At 37.6% G+C, this 21,929-nt stretch overlaps 2 protein-coding genes across 9 annotated transcripts in view; both read right to left on the bottom strand.

The window, feature by feature from the left end:
• Positions 1-10,866, bottom strand: part of erc2 (ELKS/RAB6-interacting/CAST family member 2) — a 49,202-nt gene extending 38,336 nt beyond the window's left edge. For all 7 annotated transcript variants that reach the window (XM_082155771.1, XM_082155774.1, XM_082155772.1 and 4 more), the window contains exons 1-2: positions 10,791-10,866; positions 4,605-5,337 (exon numbers count right to left, since the gene is read on the bottom strand). In XM_082155771.1, coding sequence (XP_082011897.1) covers positions 4,605-5,258 — 654 coding nt within the window. In that variant the 5' untranslated portion in view covers positions 5,259-5,337; positions 10,791-10,866. The remainder of the gene's footprint in view (positions 1-4,604; positions 5,338-10,790) is intronic.
• Positions 10,867-17,050: 6,184 nt separating this feature from the next.
• The window catches only part of bsnb (bassoon (presynaptic cytomatrix protein) b), a 94,781-nt gene continuing 89,902 nt past the window's right edge, over positions 17,051-21,929 (bottom strand). For both annotated transcript variants that reach the window (XM_082155717.1, XM_082155718.1), the window contains exons 9-12: positions 21,712-21,837; positions 19,406-19,461; positions 19,082-19,184; positions 17,051-17,106 (exon numbers count right to left, since the gene is read on the bottom strand). In XM_082155717.1, coding sequence (XP_082011843.1) covers positions 19,421-19,461; positions 21,712-21,837 — 167 coding nt within the window. In that variant the 3' untranslated portion in view covers positions 17,051-17,106; positions 19,082-19,184; positions 19,406-19,420. The remainder of the gene's footprint in view (positions 17,107-19,081; positions 19,185-19,405; positions 19,462-21,711; positions 21,838-21,929) is intronic.

Here is a 21,929-nt window from a genome sequence, read left to right as displayed (position 1 = left end):
TAGGAACTGACCTGTTGATAATGAACTACCTCACAAGCTTCAGTTTCTAGCCACCTCCTGCAATACTACACTGTATTTTGCATCATCCCTTCTTTCTTCCGTTTTAATAAGAACCCATTTCCACCCCACGGCTGCTAATTTATGCATTTGTTTTATTTTGGATCTTTGGAATTATAACTTCTTTAGTCTTCATCTCCACAAATGCCCTTCACTTACAACCAGAATACTTCAACTGGAGGGGGTTTTTTTATCCAGAAAATGTGATAGTAATTTAAATCAAGTCATTTGCAAGGAAATTATGTCCCCGCTAGGGTCATTGTTATTTATTCAAATAAACTTTGCAGCCCAGAAACTGAATATTTAAGCAAATGGAATATTTCAGCATTTCAATTTTGTGAAAAATCCCTTTTACAAAACAGTCATATTGCAATGATGCATTACGAGATATAGGAAGGAAAGTACTGTGCCCACATAATGCAATTTATTTTATTTCCATGCATTATCTGTCTTGTTTTAGTGCACAATTCTCTAAAGGACTTATGCAAATCTGGTAAATGCACAAAACAATAGTGCATAATGCAATTTGCAAGAACCAGACACCTGAACTGGCTCTTGAAAATGTAGAAAGAGCATTCGGTTGCATGGTAAATCAGGAGATGACGTTCTCCACCATTTGATGAATAACTGCCAAAATGTCTCAATTACACACACACTTTTAATTGCAGTAGGCAAATTTACTTTTGTGAATACAGTGCAATCTATAACAAGCCAAAAGATACATATTTGTGTTTAAATGAATGGCATTGACTTAATTTAAATACACATGGCACCGGATTAAACTCAACTAAGGATGGTGAATAAAACGAAGCCGAAATTCCATACAATTGTGGATTTGCCCACCAGCGCGTACTAAAATGTCACTTAATTCCAATGTGAAATGCAGTTCAGTCAAATTAGTGAACTGGTAAAAGGCCTGAATGCTTTGCGAGACATGCTGTTTCCAATATACAGGATCCATATGTCATCCAAAATATGTGAGAAAATGCCATATGGTGCCTTAGAGGATGGGTGGATAGAGTAACGGAGAACAAGATGGATGGGAAGGACACAGGACGAGGAAGAGAGAGGAAGAAGCACAGAGTGAGGATGTGTGACAGGAAAGGAGCCAAAGAGAGAGCTGGTTGACAGAGAGAGTGAGAATAATGGACAGCGGTAGAGTGAAATGGTGGCAGAGAAGACAAGGAATCAGATGGAGGGAAGCAAAGTCTCCCAGACAAGCATTTGTCCTTGACATTCCTTCTTCTTCTGGCCTCGTGCAGCGTGCTGACGGAGTGTGATTTAACTAGGCCAATGCTCCACTCTCAGACAGAAACACAGATAGACAGGAAGAGGTGAGACTGCGAGAAAACAAATGCCTTCAGTCCTCAACTGTTGAATACATGAAACTGATCTTGAACCATCGCCCTTTTTTTGAAGCTTGTTAATCAAAAAGGAATGAGAGGTCGTGCTACACTGTGTATACAGTCAAACTAAACACTAAAGAGCTGTAGAGTATTAAGCACAAGTCCCTTTCAGGAAAGTCAGCTCACTTGGCGGCCATATTGGTAATACTCATGCAAGTAAAGTGTATGTTTACTGAAAAGACCGAAATCTCCAAAACTGGTTTTCAAGATTAGGTTCCAATAAACCAGGAATAAATCTGATATCAACTATATCAGAATCTATGTTTCTTTCTACATTTTAAAGCCAGTTTTGCTAATGCCAGTACAAAAGAGAGCAAAAAGCAGGCGATGCCACTATCAGACACATCATTCGCTCGTAAGGAGAAGCTTCCATTTCTACAGCCGCCATATTCAAGTGTTACAGGTTAGAATTATCTGGCAGTAAAAATCATTTTCTATATTGACAGACATTTAAAATGAACTATGCAAAATAAATATTTTGCAGCTGCATTTCTTTTAAAGAAATTAATAATTTTATTCAGAAAGAATGCATCTAATTGATCAAAAGATTTCTGTTTTAAATAAATGCCGTTTTGAACTTTCTACTCATCAAAGAATCCTGAAAAAACGGCATCACGGTTTCCACAAAAATATGAAGCGACACAGCTGTTTTCATTGATAATAATCAGAAATGTTTCTTGAGCAGCAAATCAGCATATTAGAATGATTTCTGAAGGATCATGTGACACTGAAGACTGGAGTAATGATGCTGAAAATTCAGCTTTGCATCACAGGAATGTGTACAATTTATTCAAATAGAAAACAGTTCTTTTAAATTGTAATAATATTACTATTTTTACTGTATTTTTGATCAAAGAAATGCAGCCTTAGTCAGCAGAAAAGACGACTTTAAAAAAACATAAAAAATTCTGACTGACCCCAAGCTTTAGAACAGTAGTGTAAATATATATATAAACATTTAATTATTTTTTAAGAGGGTTTACCAGTACCCGATTCTTTTTAGAGGGTCTTAAAAGAGTAAATTTTTTGTATTATAGCAATTTGGCAGAATAAAAATAGAATTCAACTCATGTGCGGTCACACATATCTGAATATAAAATATTCTACAATGGCTTTGGATGTGGCTCATCTACTTAAATTTTAGAGCCAGAACTGTCTAAAATGTGTTCCAGTATTTGTGGCTTTGGCCTGTCCATTGACAGACTGCCACATCCGATTAAATTATGAAATATTAATGATTATAAGAGCCTCTTTCCAGAAGTGCCACATAAAAGACAGACAACCCAAAAAAGAAATCATCTGTGAAGAGACTTAAAGAGCATGAGAGTGGGTGGTGAAAAAAAAAGAGTGAGGGTGTGATTACACAGCTGAATGAGACACAGAACGGAGGAGAAGAAAGGAGCACAGCCCACAGATGACACTAAAACTGGAGGCAGAAAGAGCAACCTTGGCAACACAAGAATTCATGGACTAGGCGTTTCCCTCAAGAAGGGAACTTTTACTGATAGCCAGCTGATAGACTAATCTTAAAGGGAATCACCATGTCGTTTCAAACCTGTTTGACTTTCTGTGTGCCGTGGAAAAGGAACTTTCAGTGTTCACATTGCTTGTAAATTTTAAGAATACACATTTTCCGTTACATTTTGAGCATTTTGTGTTCCACAGATGAAAGTAACACGGATTTGACCAACATGAGGGTGAGTAAAGAAATGGCAGTTTTCATTTTTTGATTAACAATTTAAAAAAAAAATTTATGCAGTAATTACCGTTCAAAAGTTTGGGGTTGGTTTGATTTTTTTAATGTTTTTTAAATAAGTTCTTCTGCTCACCAAGGCTACTCATTTATTTGATAAAAAAATACGGTAAAAACAGTATAATTACAATTTAATATAAATGTTTTCTATTTTAATGTATTTTAAAATGTATTTATTTCTGTAATGGCAAAGCTGACTTTTCAGAAATCATTCTAACATGCTGACTTGCTGACCAAGAAACATTTCTTATTATTATCAATGTTGAAAACAGGTGTGCTGCTTAATATTTTGAACTTTTTTTTCAGGATTCTCTGATGAATAAAAAGTTCAAAAGAACAAAATTTTAAATAGAGATATTTTATAAACTCATAAATGTCTTTATTGTCATTTTTTGATCAATTTAATGAATCCTTGCTGAATAAGGAGCCGTTCACACAGAACATGTTTTTCCTTTTCCATTGTTTTTCTATGTAAATACTCTCTAGACGGACGTGTATAACTGTTGCACTCGTGTCTTGCGTCTTTTGCAGCGTCTAAAAACGTGACACTCAAGTTAAAATCAATTTCCGTTCAGTCGGTTACTTTCAACATACGTAGACATCTCGGTTCCCTCCTTCAGGGAATGAGGGTTGCATACGTAACCAAGACGTTCCCTTTCAGTCGTCACGCTCGACGTACGTTGACTTACAGACAAATTGGCGCTATCCCAATTCGTTGGTACGTCTACGTACGTATCTGTTCCCTCCTTCAGGGAACAATGGTTACATATGTAACCGAGAGGTTCAACTTTTAAAGAATGCATTTCGAGACCTTGCGTTTTTTCCCCATTCCACTGCCCGCGTCTTGCGTTTTTGCTTTGCTTTTGTTCTGTGTAAACGAGCCCTAAGAGTGTTTAAAAAAAACTACTGACCACAAACGTTTGAACGGTAGTGTACATCAAACTCTACTTGTTAAGCTTATCAAAAGTATTGAGAAGACAATAAATTATCTATAAATGCCATAACCTATTGTTTTTACATCTTAGCAAAATTCATTGTTAAAAATAAAGGTTCCAAAAAGGTTTTTGTAGTACAACCTGACATAATTTGAGAACCTTTTTCAGTTCTATGGTTCTTTAGAAAGTTCTAAATATTGGTGGTACAAAGAAGAAGAAAAAACAGAAGGGCTTTTCCTCTGTCAAAGGATGATATCTAGAACCGATGTACTAATTTGAAAAACATATAATGTATGTAACATCAATAACTTTTTCTACAAAGAACTCAAGAACCCTAGAAAATGGGCCTTAATTGGAAGTAGTCCTGCAAACAACCTCTGAAGAACCTTTATTTTAAAATGAGCAAGGGTATTTTTAGAGTCTATTCATGTCAGGTAAGGTAACCATCCTTACCTGATTCTCCTCATGGGTCACCCGCATCTGTTCTTTGAGAATAGAAGTGCGCGCTGCCTCCTCTTTCCTCATTATACGTTCTTTCTTCAACTCGGGGCTCCAGAAGCTCTTGATGCTGTTGGCGGAGGAGCCCAGCTTGCTGTCCTTCAGGTCCAGCTCCCTCCGAAGGAGATCGTTTTCTCTCTGCATGTCCCGTAGCTGTGCCTGGAGCTCCAAAAGTTCCCCGCCTCCTCCCCTGACCGCCTGCCGCAGCAGAGCAGACGGCGTCCCCTGGTGGTGGAGCATCGACAGCGAGCCAAGGTCACCGTAAGACAGCAGGTCGGCGTGAGGGATTCCTGCCGTGTGGATGTTAGGGGTGCTGCCCATAGCCGTGGCCCGAGCGCCGTACATCGCTCGATTCGTGGCCCGACCCAGCGTCATGGTACCTTTGGGGTAGGTAGCCGTGGATCCAACGGCTTCGTGGTCGCTCAGGTACATTGGGCCAGATGTGGCGTAGGCAGCATTGAGGGACTGGATGTTCTCCATGGATAAGGTCTTGCCACCAGAGCTGCCACTGTTAGCCCGACGATGTCCCAACCGAGGAGAGCGGGGCAGCCGCGGGGAGCGAGCGGGGCTGCCCTCCATGTGGCCGACGGCCCGCGCGCTGCCATACATCTCACAAGCTTCTGTAACACGGAGAGCCTGGCGTCCGTAAGAAAAGCCCCTCGCAGATTGACAAGGGTGTTAGTGCATCCTAGAAAAGAGAACACACTTCAAAATGCAGTCGCCAACTATTGTTGACATTTATGGTCAGTGCATATGAAGAGTTCAGATGCAAAAGCCTCTAAGTGCCATCTAAAATTTTCTTCTAGAATTATCATTTTTATCAAGCTCGTATATTTAAGTTCAATAATTTCACTTAAATGGCAATGCAAATTACCTATTAATTGTCATTTAAGTGAAATTGCTGAACTTAAATATACAAGCTTTACAAAAATGAGCATTCTAGAAGAAAATTTCAGATGGCACTTAGAGGCTTTTGCATCTGAACTCTTCATATTTAAACTGAGAAATCAGTACAACACAAGTCAGTCATTTCTACATGGATATAACACACGTTTTCCCCCACAGAACTTATGCTGATATCTAATTTAAGTCTATCACCACAAATTGAAGCAGATTATTGGCATATGTATGCATTTAACTCATACAACTCTAAACCAACTGGAGCTGAATAACAACACTATTGTCTTCTGTAGAGCTGTTTATAGCTGATTCAAAATCATTTCATAATTGATAAACTAAAGAGCATTTCTGTTACTTTCCTGTTTATCACTGTGAAGCTTTTTTGAAACAATCTGTATCTAAGGTGACTTGACTTGGCAAATGCTGAAAGTACTGAAAGTACAGTTAATTCATTAAACCTTAAAACCTTTTTCAGAACTACTGGATAAAAAAATTGCACAGACAAATATAGATTTCTAGCCAATTAATATTTTAGAGCTTGGCATATCTCTCTTTCATTCATAACAGCCTAGAGTTAAGCAAAATGCAAAGATGTAAGTTCCTGAGAAACGTTTTGTTCCTTTTCATTTTGAAGAAAACATAACTTCCTTCAATTTCGTTCAGGATAACGCCAGTGTCTATTCTTCAGAAAGATGAGTCAAAATAAAAAGTGCCCTGCAGTTTTTCTCAGAGGTGGGGACCACTTGCTGCTCGCTGGGATGACGCTGATGCTGTGGAGAGGGTTGCTATGGCAACAGTGACTGAGATGATGAAGGAGAGAGCACCTGTTTTCACTCGTATGAAAAGTGAGGATGTGTGGGCATTCATGGGCGTGTGAGGGAGAGCGAGTGAGAAATGTACATTTATGCTGAAACGAATCGAAGCCGGAATGCAGATGGCCTGGTCATCTGTGCACTTCCATGCCAGAGAAAGGACATGTCCGGCCCTCATCTTTCCAGCCAGAGACCATATATAGCATGCCATACTGGACAAATGAACAAAAAAGGAAAGGACTGCACCCAAATGCCAAGATTTAAAAAGAATTCTGCCACTTGGCTTGCCTGCCTGTTTTCTGGGTGGTTGCTTACCACGAGTCAAAAGAACCCTTCAACAAGTCACTCCAAAAATATCCTGTAAAATTTTCGGTAAAATGGCAACTGTGATTGCTAGAAATTTACTGTAAAAATACGATTTCCAGTATTATTGGATTATATATTTGGTCCCTGCATTTTTTACAACTTATAACTGTATACTTGAACTACCAAAATCGGCTTTTTACCTTAAACTGTACTGATAACCATAATACGGGTGGTAAAAGAGAAAGCCATATGAGAAATCAGACTCCATTGTAAGTCTCCTGTCCATAAAACAACACCAACATGACACTAACACAATGCAATAAACATTAACTAAATAACAGAAAATGAGACACAAAACATCCCAATGTTCATTTACTGATAACAAATATGAGAAGAAACAAAACTATTTATACTCCATAAAATATAATAATATGTTATGGGTTTTTTTTACAGTAAAATATACAGTTTTAATTGTCTTTACTTGCAAACCCCGTCAGTTTGACAGTATTTTACTGTAAAATGACAGATAATGCGATTTTAAGTTGTGTGTTCACACTTGTAGTTCTGTTCTCTTGGTTCTTTTGGTCCGGACCAAAAAAGAAAATTATATATTTAATCCTGGTTCGCTTAGGTGTTCACACTGTCATTTTTAAGTCCGAACCTAAAGATTTAAAGAATTAAAACCTAAAGAATTAAAATTATGAAGTATATTTTGCAACGTAACTTACCCAACATTCAAAACAATGCTGTTTTCTGGGCTAAACACGCTCATTGTAGGTCTGTAGATATGATGGTATGTTTTTTTTACCAGCTTAGGAACTTGTGAACAGCTTATAAAATGTGTAACAGAGTCAAAACAGTACCAGGAATTCCTATGTTACACACAAACAAAGATCTGCTCAAAGGAGATGGCATTTCCGAGGCCTGTACTGTACCGGACTGTAATGGGCAACTTAACTCCTATGACGAGAAAAAACAGGTACGCTTGAGCATTCCGTCGTTTTTAGGGTTGTATCTTGTGACATCACGTCCCGTTTTTGGTTTGTTTGATGTCTTTGGTCCGTGTTGTGTTCATATTTCATTAGAACCGCACCAGAGTTCGTTTGGAAGCGGACAAAGACCCATCTTTTCAGCATCTCGTCCGCTTGTTTGGTGGCACCAGGGTTCAGATGTCAGAGTTCACACTTATTCAAATGAACCAACTGAGCAATCGCACAAGAGTTCGTTTTAATTAAAAAAACCAAACATGCCAAGTGTGAACACACCCTAAGACACCCTAAGTATCTGCCAACCAGGGGCGGGTCTACGTGGTGGCCAGGGGGGGCACCGGCCCCCCCTGAAATTCGATTGGCCACCCCAGGTGCCCCCCCTATAAGATGTCTTGTGATTGGTTCATTTTACGGCCAATCAGTTTATAGACTCTACTGAAGTTCGCGATTCAAAGAAGTGCAGCGCCAGAGAAACAACGGTCGCAAGTTGTGAGTAAGTAACCCATCTTAAGTACACAATGATGGCCTAAGACACGAAACGAGCGGTTTGTGTGAGAAAACGAACAGTATTTATATCGTTTTTTACCTCTTGTACACATCCGAGATCACGTCCGGCTCTTTCCGGAGCTTGCGCAGACTAAGCCAGAACGCGCGCACACGTCACACACCAGGAAGCGCGCGCGCCCTCAGATCACTTGGACGTGGTTGTGTAGAGATAAAAACGATATAAATACTGCTCTTTTTCTCACACAAACCGCTCGTTTCGTGTCTTAGGCCATCAATGTGTACTTACGACAGGGAATTGTTTAATTTGGACTTCATTGTGCATGCTCTTTGAGATAGTGATCATAGACCTGCATTATGACTGACAGACAAGAACGGTTTGACCTAAAAATATCAAAATTGAAACTACTGCGGAAAAAAAAGACACCTACATCTTGAATGCCCTTAAACATACGTAAGCTAAAACATACCAAAATTTAATTTCAAAGTGAACCATCCCTTTAACTCTGAGTTACTCAGCTTTTTTGTAAATGAGTCTGAAAGAAATGCTGAATGAAACACTGATGTTTTGGCCAAACCATTTGAATTATTACAGTGGGGGGAATTTGTTTTTATTTTATTTTTTTATTATTATTATTTGAAAGAGATTGTGAATAAAACTACTCTATATTGTAATGGCCAAACTAATTAAAAGAAAATAGTTGACATCGTTTCTGCTTCTGGGTTTTTAAAATGGCTCATTATTAAAATTGCTTTTATTTTATAAACTTGTTAGTTTTATGAAAACACAAAAAATAATAAACACTGGCTCTCAAATTTAACTTAATGGATGCAGGGATGACAAAAAACTAAATTAATAAAAAATGTGCTTTATTACTACATTTGTTTACAAGTAACTTTATTCAAGTTAAAAAAATAAAATCAGTAGGATTTACGTAATATAGGCTACTGTAGAATTTAGCTTCTTTTTTTTTTTTTGGTCACTGGCGGCCACCCCGTTTGGAGGCAGTGCCCCGGCATGGCCCCCCCACTGAAAATGCTCTAGACACGCCCCTGCTGCCAACAGCATAATTTAGACAAGAAAATGTCACTTTTTGGTCTCAACGGACATAAGTAACAGAGACTGAGCTGGTTAATATCAGCAGAGAACATTAAACTCTCCTGAATGAGAATTGAATTACAGAAAGAGCTTTTTTTGGTCAGTAATATATAGAAGCCAGCTGCTCTCCAGCATAAATGGCTTAATCAAGGTGGTAGGGTACATATCATGAACTACCTAACACCCTATCTGACACCCACTCTGACACTTGAAACAATGTGTTCATAGAGGCACAAAGGGCAAATTACCCAGACCATAACACGACATGTTAAAAGTGGAACTGGCCAATCGATATTTGTTGTGTGGAATATGGTTTAACCAAGATATTAATGTTCAGTGTATGGCTTGAACCCACAATTTAATTCAACTCAAGTAAAAAAAAAAAGAAGATTTATTTTACCCTGGTAAAATAGGCCTATCTTATTCACTAAAAGTATATCACCACAAATCGGAGCAGATCACTTGTTGGCAGATGTAATAAAAGAAAAGCAAATGCTGAAACGATTCCTCAAAAGTTAATTAACTTAACCTTAAAACCCTAATAAACATTTCCCTCGCCTTTTAGTGAATATCAATCTTTATCTTATATTTACTGGATTTAAAACATTCTTTAAACATTGCACACATGCATATTTTAAAGCCATGTATATCTAAAAATGTGTTCACTGTAGAAATTCCCATAACATTTCCAGAGATTTCCAGGTATAAAACATGGTGATATGTTTCTCTTCTAAATTATATCTTAATAATAATAATGCTAAATAAAATAATTTTGAAGCAATGCTGACTGTTCACACACTATACAAAACCGTTGCTTACAGATGCCTGTGGGTCAAATTGTGGAAAAAATATCCCGTAAAGTCCCTTGTAATCAAGGGTCGCCAGAGACACTATTCAAAAACCAATAAATTATTGGATCTTTTGAAGATCAGACAGAAGTCGCATGTGAAAGCCCTCCCTCATCCTTCAGCCACTGGCTGCGCGGATAACATCTGCTTTCTGATTGGCTTTCAGCAATGTCAATCATCCCCCCAAAATCACTCCTAGAGGCTGACAAGTCATACAAGCCCATGTTTTTTCCTAAATGAGAAGATATCTTTGAGAAAACCACAGAGTGCAATATATATTTGAAGATGTAATACACCTAAATTGACAATGAATGATAGGAGTAATCAACATTATTAAGCTTAATAAATGTCATTTCTAACATCGAATTATTCTCATTTAGACCGCACACAGAAACATCCATAGAGAATATATCAACCGTTTATTATGAAGATAGACAAGCACTAATATCATTTTTTATTTCGAGTAGGCTATATATGAATCCTAAAGCAAATGCATTTGAAACAGCATCGATCGACGCTTCATCTCGTTCATACTACAGCGGATTTAAGCTCATTTTCCATCATTCAAAATGAATATAATTAGCTCAGATCGATAAATCCATTCTAATTTCGATCATTTAATATAAACTCTCCCTAAACGGGCTGAATGAAAGCCAGTGTGTCGTTAGATCCCGTTTCGTTACCTTTTCAGCGTCGTCGCCGCTCCATCACTGTGCGGGTCCCCCAGCATCAGCATCAGCGTCCCGTGTCCTGCATCCACTCCAGCATCAACATCCCGCGCTCTGATTGGACACACGTACACAAGCTCGGCCCCCGAACGCATAAATGAGCTTCAGATTTAAAGGGCCAGCGCATAAAAGTGAGAGAGGAGAAGCGTCGACCACGAGGCGTTGTCATTCGTGTAGCCTATCTTGACTTGTATGGCACTGTATTATCAATTGATAAGCTCAATTTGAAGTCAGTGTCGTCTATAAATACTGTTAACACAAAGGTTAAAATAAGGTTAAGCTATGACGACCAAAATCACATAGAGAAGGCTACAATCCTTCAAATTAACTTACAAATGAGGAAATCACAAGCAAATATACAATTATAATAATATATAATTTTCTATATATAATGAATATATATATATATATATATATATATATATATATATATATATATATATATATATATATATATATATATATATATATATAGGCTATATTTATTTACAGTACATTTATTTGTGTATATTTGTATACACACATACACACAAACAGGGCCATACCCAGCATTGAGGTCCCCGAAGTGTATAATGAAAGTTGTGAAATAATTGTCTAATATTAACTCTAATTTGGAGCTGCTTCAGCACTCAAACACCGCTCGTCGTCAATGTCAAAATGTTTGAGATGACCGATCAAATCACAGTAGGTTTTTAAGTTCACAGAAGCGCGAATTGAAGCTCGACGCTTCAGTTAACGGTCATACAGAGCGAGATAATATGCAAGTAGCTAAACTAAAAAGCTGTTTTACGACAGAAGTTTTAAACGGCCGACAGAAATAATCAGTATGCAAAGACTATAGGCTATCAATAGGAAGAGAAAAGAGAGAAGGTGATGGAGATGAGAGAGGAAGAGCAGGTATTGCATACTGTGCCCAGAATGATTGGATTCAACACAGATATAGGCTACTGTAGCCTATGTTATTTGCCAATGACAGTGGAAACTATAAGCTAAATTTAACAACACAAGCACCAATTGAATATATTGCCATTATTATTGTAAATATATATTTGTATACCTCGAATGTGTTCGAATATTTCACCAGTATCAGCACTGGGAATTTTCACTGTTTGTATCACTCCGCTTGACTGTGTTTGTGCAACTTGCATCATTAAGCCAGTAGGTGGCGACAAGTGACTGTCTTTATGAGTGAACAATTGAACCATTAATACAACAGATTAGTCCAAAAACATTGATTAATTTAGTAAAGAAACAAGTAGCTGAAACTGATCTTTGATGCTCATACCAATTGCTCATTATGCCTCTGGACACAGAAGGATTGCATTGGCATTTGATTTAAATGTAACATCTATGCAAAATAATCCTTGAATCATTTCTTATTTAAGGCCATTCCCGTTTCGAATATACTATTTGTTTATTGCCAACAATAATCATCAACATTCTGCATTTTCATTTTGCAGTACATGGATCATTCATTGCAACATTTAAACTGATTCTCATGTTTAAGAAACTGTTATCTGCTTGACAAATAAGTTATGCTACTGCCCTCTGACATGCTTTTAAAGCTACTGTTATCTTTTTTTTTTCTTTTTGCCTTCAAACACCTTAAAATGCATATGTGTAGATCAAGAAAATCTAAATTTGGATTTTAATTTGATGTATATATATATATATACTGTATATATATACATTATGTGTTTGTATGTGCATAATGCATATATATATATATATATATATATATATATATATATATATATATATATATATATATATATATATATATATATTATTTTTAAACCAATGAAAGGTGAAAAGTTAATTTAGTACTACTAACTGCTTTTCTCATTATGAATTCTGCGAAGGTCACATCTAAGAAGTTTGCATTGAAGTTGACGTGAGCTACCCACTGTCTGCGGCCATGCCAATCATATGCAGCCAAGTGTGGTCATGTGACCACTGCTGTAATTGGCTTTGATGCCTCCGGTGCTCTGTGATTGGCTGCCTGTTACACACTTCCCCTCCAGCTCTGACTCCAGACCTGATGCTTAAGGCTGGAGACTGTCAGAGGTCTGTCAGTTTCTGAAGAGAACAGATAGCCTACATTATAAGAAGACTGTGACCACAGATATATTGCTGTTGTTTAAGGAGTGCAAGGTAATTTCGGGCTGTTAAATTGAGCCTGCGGGAAATATTATAATAATAAGACATTTAATCAATTTAATGTTCATAATGAATAAATTGCAAGGTATGAGTAAAAACATCTTGTCTTTAGGATCTGTTGTCTTTTTTAGCAGCTTTAACTTGGTTTCTGCTTAAAATGAAATGTTGATTTCAATGTGATATGTAAGTTTACAGCAAATGACTTAATTAGCCTGTGCATGACTCAACCTTACCAACCAGTCCCTAGGTGGTGTGAATAATGTCTGATCACAGCGCTTTTACATGGCTACAAGCCACCCTGGTGCTGAGGGATTTTAGCAAACGTTGACGCTGAGCGTGTGTGACAGTGGGTGGACAAGAAAACACGTACACAGTTACACAAACACACGTCATCTGCATCAAGTTCCATTAACAGAAGGCCGAGACCTGTTTTAGTTTATCACTTTATCTCAATGTTGAACAAATGTTCCATTGATCTTTACATAAAGGCACAACTGCGATAAAGTACAGTATTTAATTGCACAGAAAACTAAGAGAGGAAAATGTTTGCAAAATCTCTGCATGTTGTTCCCACAACATCATTATTGTTCTCATCCTCTTTGGACGCTGATTGCCAAACAAAATCAATTGTTGTCCTTGTTTGTGGCCTTCGGGGAAAGAATTTAATTATCAGAGCACAAAATATTGATTATTTAGTGAGTGAGCGTTTGCTATTTTTGATTCCAGTCAAACTGCAGAGAGCCGCAAAGTTCATTTCAAAATGCAAAATTATTCCACATTTCATGTTACATAGCATATAGCTCACATTGAGACTAATGGTCCTCTGATGACACCAAGAGGTCATGTAAAAAATTGCAGATTTGCATTTTAAAACAGTGAATTTGTTTGGATTTTATCAATGCATATGCAGTTCCTAAATTACATACGTTGCAATGTGGACCAGCTCTACTGATGTTGAATAAATTAAGAAAAGTAACAAAGAAAAACTCCTCAACATGCCGCATGATTTGATGTAGGCCTATAATTCATGTATGTCTATGTAGCACAAATGGTGCAAGATGAATTACACAACCAAACTTTGTTACTTAAGTTTAGGCATTTCAAATTGAAGTATGGGATAAAGTCTTAGGATAAGAAAGAGAGGTTTACGTACCTTTTCTCCAAAATGTCATTTTCCTGCAATGAGTGACAGACACCAATACAAGAGACCATGTCAATTTTAGTTTTTTGTCTTTATTCTTCTCCAGTCTGGAAACAAATTGCAGGTTCATTATTTTCATAATCACATTACATGACATGATGCACCAAAATTTATCTTTTAACAGGAATACATTGAAAAGAACACAATATTTCACAATGAATACTGGACTCACATTTAGCCCATTGCACTTACAACAGTGAGTGAATCTTCATTCGTGAGAGAATTTTTCACTTTTTTCCTCGTGTTGTTTTACCCAATTCCCAGTTGAATTTATAATACATCTGTTTATTCACTCTGAACCCTCTTTTCTGGCACGGTCATGATGGAAGCCACTTACATATTTTTCCATTGTATTTAGATTTAACAAACACAATAGTATAGAAACCCTACACAGACCAAATGTTTTCGGATTGTTTTTTTTTTCCACTGTAGTCAACAGTCATTGAGAGCCAGCAACATATATACTATGATATTTTTTTTCTCATAATAATAACAATAATCATCATTATTCTTTTATACACAAAAGCACAAAAGGTTGGCAGCAAGGCCGGCGTGAAGTTGCACAAGACGGCCATCATTTTACTCATGATATTTAAACACTGTACAAAATAACCAAAGTCAGTATTTACAGCGACAGTTAGTCTATATGTGTGTGTGTGTGTTTGTGTGTTTACATGCCTGTTTGTGTAGATATGTCCGTGTTTGCGTATTTCTATCTATCACTGTGGCCGGCTTTTGTGGTGGCAACTTTGGCTCATGCACTTGTTATTGAATATCTCCATGGTAACAGTGATGTAGAAGAGTTATTATTCTTCATCATAGAGTCTTGATTGCCTAAACAACATTCCAGTATCAAAAAGGAAAAGATTCACCTCTAATCAACACACCTCGCAAACTCAAATGGTGATGTTTGTGCTTTCAATGTGCATGCCCTGATTTTCATATGAATGGCATGGAGGTGAACTCATGCTACATACTGTACAGTGATCACGTTTACAGCAAGTCGCCTTTGAATCTTCTCCAAAGCATAGTTTTGACTGTGATGACATTATCAATTTTACATATCCACGTGCCTTTAAGATCACGTAATTTTCTGTATTTATTTTCCATCTCTCGGTGGTAACCAGATATGTATTGCACGAAGACCTGTGTGTAAATTCAGTGTGGACACGACAACATTCGCAACCGAACACGAATGTGAAACGACGTTTCCCTGTTGGAGGAGATGAAATAACGAGTGCATAAGCTGTGTGCCCGACTTGTCGCCTGATCAAACTGCAGACACGAAGAGCGAATGACAGCATTACAAAGAGCCAAAGAGAGCTGAGCAGAATCATGCTGCAAGCAACAGAGATGGTGGATGTCCAAGACCAACAGTCCACACAGTTAACCCTTTGGCAACAGATTCCCTGAAAACTAGGGAAGACGAGGGCTTTCATAAACATGCCACTAAAATAATAAGAAAGAAATCTAGTAGTTCGATATTTTCATACATACAAGGTAAATACAAACATGTCCCTAGTCATATTTGAACATATCGTAATGCAGTATCGGTGAGGGATGTCGCAGTGGGAAAAGGTTTTTACATGGATTATTGCATAGAACATTTGAAATTAGTTCAAACCCTTTTTCTAGGTGGATCTACATATCAGCAAATGTGTTTTTTTGGAACATCTGGATGGGCGAGATGGTGATGGTGTAGTTTATTGGGGTTTGTAGAAACTTATTTTACCTGTCTATGTATGACAATCACATCTGCGACGAGGAACTTGAATGCAAAATTATTGTGCTCTGTACGGATTAGCATGCTATTGCTTCGGGGGGGGACATAAAAAAACAGTTTAGATTATCAATAATGACGAGGAAAAATGTTTTAAAGGTATAAATAATAATAATAATAATAATAATACCAAACATTAAACAAAGAAATACCCGAAATATAAATACATAAACACACAAATAATTATCTTACAATAGCAGTGTGTTAACGAGAGATATGTACATGTTCAGCAGTATACACTTGTGCAAAATAAATCAAGTAAGGATGATATGGAACTTTAAAAAAATGTGTGAGGTATACAAGTAAAAAATATTAGTAAGGCTCTTAATTTAAAAGGAAATTAGGCGAAACTGATAAGAAGCTAACACGAGAAAAAAAAAGGAAATTTAGGGAATTCTGGGATAGGGTAGCGATGGCTTAATGGTTGATAAAAGAGGGACATGACTATGCTAACATTCTGATATTACTGACCTCTGCACTTGACTGATAGTTTTACGTTAAATAACCAGCTTTTTATACAAGGTGCACATGGCTTCACCCTTAGAGACTCTGAAAAGTTGTCTAGATATGGATTCATATATATATCTCATATATGTATACATATTTTTTTTTTTTTTTGTGCGTGCATTCCATGTACACGGTTTACACATTTGCATTCATTACACACGTGACAAAAAGGTTAGGGAGGAACAAAAACATTCATAGAGAGGGTCAATCATCGCCATATTGGAATGTCAAGATCTTAGAAATCGAGCGTACATTTTTTAAACAGTTTGTTTTAAGCCTTTGTAAGGTAGTTATTCTCCTTCACTGCTACGGTCTCTTTGAGTCTGGGCAGAGAAGTCTTCATTAGGACTGCAAAAAGCTAAGAACTGCAGCTGCTTGACATCTTCATCATTTTGGAATAGGGAGGGTCACCTGAGCACAGATTATGTCATATAAGGGAAGACATAATTGGAAAAACCTCAAAAAGAACAGGCAGTTTGGCATTTTGGGAACTGTAATTGCTTCAATAGCAACTATGGAAACACTTTGGAAGAAAGATTTAGCCTCCGGTTTTGGTTGCTATGTAGATATCATTGGATAGACCGGGCCTGTGAATTTCATCTTAATGTTTTCATTGGAAACATCTGGAGAAAAGATAAAAGAAAGAAATATTACAGTATTTGGTATTTTCACAGCATAGTCAGAGTGCAGAGTTGGTCAAATGCTCATGGAATAAATGTTAGAATGTTTTGGGTTCAATGCAAATTAAGCTCTACTGACAGAATTTATGACAATGTCCATTACCACAGAAAAATAATAATAATTGCCTCAACGCTCAGGTTAAAATGCAATTACAGTGGAAGTTCAAAGGTCCAGGCAAGAAATATTAAAATAACCCTAACCGTCTCTAAAGTACATGTTGGCAGGAGATAGAATCACTTGGATAGAATCACTTACTGACATTGTCTGTATAAAACCAAAAGTTAATAGCCTATCTTAAACACACACACACACACACACACACACACACACACACACACACACACACACACACACACACACACACACACACACACACACACACACACACACACACACACATTTCCACCTAAAGAATGTCCATTTAGACTCATTACAACTCAAATGGGATTTAACAGAATAATTAATGTAAGTGATTTAACAAAAACACAAGCTTCATATGTCAGTTTTAAAACACAGGCCCAGTTTACTTTCATTTTTGACGGTTATAAAATATAGTACTCTTCTTAAACACTAGAGGGCAGAAGAGGCTGAATTTCTCACACCAACATCTTTTTAACAGTATTAAACATTTGTGTGCACCATGTGTAAACGAGCTTAACAAAGTTGTAAACAAAGTTGACATTGTCACCACACATTTGATTAAATGGCACAAATTACAGTCATAAAAGATGGAAAACTTGACTTAAAATGTTTGGCATGATGTTCAGCAATACTACTGCATTTACATGCACTACTAGCCTTAACAAATCTTTTAAAAAATTTTTTTTTTTTTTAAATCAACGTTTTGAGGTTGCATGAGGAGACCAGTATATTACTTTTAATGTGATTATAGTGACTAGAATGACACTCACACCTTCCACTGTGATTGCATAAGTAAACCACGCTGATGTATGGAGCAGGATTTTGATTGGATAGCCAAGAGTTGAATCGGATTAGCCGTGGTTTAAGGAGCCCCTAAACCTGATTTATCCCAGATCCTTTCTTTGGATCTACACATGCAACTCACCCGCTGACAGTAAAATACCACAACAGTCACCATGATACAATACCAGCGACAGTATGAGGAGGAAGAGACAGACCACAGGTAGATTAAGCAATGGAAGAAATATGACTACTGCAGGAAAGGCTATGTTCAGCAGAGAATGAGAGGTTCAATAGGACATGAGATTTTATGGCCACATTTCACTGTGCAGTTGGTGAATACAAAACTAATCCATGTACAGAACTTTAAAAACAAAACTTTTCCCTTACCGTTTCAGTTTAATTTCTGGTACAACTCTTTGAAATGGTACACTGTGCAATTTTGATTGCGTCTTGATTAATGTGACTCATCAGAATATTGTCAGCACAAAGATGACTGAGCTTTGCACGGATGCTAATGCTAATCCAAGCCCACTGATCTGCCTGCTAATTATAGCTCACTTTGACTGACCCAATTCACCCACGCTGAATAGTGAAAGGTTAGATTTCAGTGGCCTCGGATCAGGGTCAGCTAATCTGAACTCTAACCTCCGACAGAGCAAGTGGCAGAGGACATAGTTGCACAATTGCCCTGCCTGAAGTACAGATCACGAAACAAAATCACTCTGGTTAGAAATGCTCTGTCCTTCAGCATTAAACGGCTAGTCAATACCTTTTTCATAGCCCTAGCTGCATACATCTGTAGTCAATGTATTTGCATTCTTATTTTCACACACGTGGTTTATCTCCCACAATGCAATGAGACTGTACACTGACAACAAAGTTAAAAGGGTAATTCGTCATAATGACATAGATTAGACAGAATTCAATTTGGTATTTAAATTGCCTGGAGTAGAATTATTCAACTTGTTCTGAGTTGCAGAATAAAATACTCACCAGTGTCCTCAGGTGTACCCCGCCCTCAGGCTAAAGATGTTAAATGGCAGCAATAAATTCATAGGTTTTTCCAGTTCTAACTCCACGTCACCCCAACTTATTCCTGAGGAACAATAGAGAAAAGAAGAAAAAAATATTCCAATGGTTTTAAAAAGCTCATATGTAGTTCATAATCAAGTAATGCAAGAAATGTGTCAACACTACTCTTACTACTTTTTAACTAGCTTAACCAGCACGGCTACCAATCTAGCGCAAACTAGTATAAACCACATTCAACAAAATTCATGCTGATCTTTTCAGAAGGTTAATGCACAGTTTTCTCACCTTCTTATCAGCAGATCACCAAAATGAAGTAAACTTCTTCCCGAGAGCAGATACAGCTGTATAAAACATGAACACAACAAAAACACATTTTAGGTGCCATATCTTAAAACATCTTGGGCCATATTAATAATGAATTTTATCTTACCACTAGGAGTCCTCCTAAGGGTTCTTAGCTAGGGGTTTTAGCTTAAAACCTATTCACAAAACTCATAAGAGAAAGTTTTACTAAGGAACTCTTAATATAAGAGCAAGGCTGGGTTGAAATCATTGCTATGGATGATGTCACATTCTTATGAGCGCGCTCTTTTAAATCACACACAGTGGTTGGTAGAGAAGTATAGCAGGCAGACAGCTTATGGCCACTTGACCATAAGCAATGTTTGGTGGCGAGGAATAGACACCACTGAATCAAGTCTCTTGAGCTGATGTTGCTATTGGAACGGAAGGATTACTGATAACTTCATAGTTTGTGGGTAGCTTCTGTTCTAAATCAGCAAGTGAGGTTTGCCTTGGCCTTTGATGGGCAGAAAGCATGTCTGCATGGGGTTGGAAGGACATGATCTGTGCAGGATAAGGTAGGGTCTGCCCTGGTAAAGGTGCAGTTGGTTGAAATCCCTGGTGACTGGGCTGCTTAAAAACCAAGATCAGACTCATAAGTAGGTTGACCGTAGCTATGAGTCTGTTATGGTCCTGGGGTCTGATAGGATGAAGGTTGAGGAGGATGAGGTTGTAAGGTTCCAGGATGGGGATGTGAGGAGGTTGGGTTGAACTCATTGCTATGGATGATGTCACCTTCTTATGAGCACGCTCTTTTAAATCACACACAGTGGTTGGTAGAGAAGTATAGCAGGCAGACAGCAGGGAGTATAATTTTATAACGTGAACGTGATTTTGGTTAAAGGGATACTCCACTTTTTTAGGAAATATGCTCATTTTACAACTCCCCCAGAGTTAAACAGTTGAGTTTTACCGTTTTAGAATCCATTCAGCCGAACTCCGGGTCTGACGGTACCACTTTTAGCATAGCTTAGCATAGATCATTGATTCTGACGAGTCCAGTAGCATTTTTTTCAAAATGACCAAAGAGTTTCAATATTTTTCCTATTTAAAACTTGACTCTTCTGTAGTTAAACCGTGTACTAAGATCGATGGAAAATGAAAAGTTGCGCTTTTCTAAGCCTATATGGCTAGGAACTACTCTCATTCCGGCATAATAATCAAGAAACTGTGCGGCCGTACCATGAGTCCAGCAGGCGTAATGATATGACGCAGCGCTTGAAAATAGGTCTAATAGGTTAGACAAACTTAGTCCCGGTCACGTTGGAAGTTACCGAGCTGGGGAGTATTTTCAGGCACTGCGTCATATCATTACGCCTGCTGGACTCATGGTACAGCAGCAAAGTTTCTTGATTATTACGCAGGAATGAGAGTATAGTTCCTAGCCATATCAGCCTAGAAAATCGCAACTTTTCATTTTCCGTCGATCTTAGTACACGGTTTAACTACAGAAGAGTCAAGTTTTAAATAGGAAAAATATTTAAACTCTTTGGTCATTTTGAAAGAAATGCTACTGGACTCGTCAGAATCAATGATCTATGGTAAGCTATGCTAAAAGTGGTACCGTCAGACCCGGAGTTCGGCTGAATGGATTCTAAAACGGTAAAACTCAACTGTTTAACTCTGGGGGAGTTGTAAAATGAGCATATTTCCGAAAAAAAGTGGAGTATCCCTTTAATATAAATAATAACTGGACTTACAAGGTTTAGTCTTAGTATACAGTTCTATTCAAGTTCTTGTATAAAGTATAGGGCAAAAATAAAGAGTTTTAAAAAATAACTGGTATATTTTTCAAATCACACTGTTTTCGGAACTGTAATGTTACAGAAGGAATACATGAAGATAAACGTTAAAATACTGATTCTGCTCGGAGTGAACCCATTCATTTTTTATTTTTCCGTTTTTAAGCCCTGATTAGGAGCAACTTTTAGCCTTAAGATTTTTTGTGAATACGGCCCCAGGGCTGCAAACAAAGGCTGTAGATTCAATCCCAAGTAGAAGTAACTTAGGAATTGAGAATTACTGAGATCACAGTACTGCTCAGGCCTCAGCCATTTTTCACTTAAACCCAGGATACCCTTGGGTGCTATTCCTGAAATTACTGTAGTGAACGATGTTCTGGAAGAAAAGCATCTGCTAAATGGCAACTAATTACTATCCTAAGTCAAGACATGCCACATATTCTCCATAACATCTGTCTCTATCCCTGTTGCCAAAATTTTGATTGCTTATGTTTCACAGTTCCATACCATCTCCTAATTTTCCAGCTTGCTCCGCTGCTCCTCCCTGCAGGATCTTTGTAAGAACATTATCTCCTTCTGCAGGCGGTTGTGCAGCGCTGCCTATACCCCCTGGCCGGGGTACTGCCTTTGAACCTGAAAAGACAAAAGGCACATAATCTTTTGCTTAGATCATACACCAGTAATGAAATATGTTTCCCTATCTTGCTGAAAATCTAAATTATACT

The sequence above is a fragment of the Leuciscus leuciscus genome, assembly GCF_965113295.1.
Source record: "Leuciscus leuciscus genome assembly, chromosome: 23".
NCBI lineage: Eukaryota > Metazoa > Chordata > Actinopteri > Cypriniformes > Leuciscidae > Leuciscus > Leuciscus leuciscus.
Note: the sequence above shows the minus strand (reverse complement) of the source record. Positions and strands in the feature narration are given on the sequence as shown.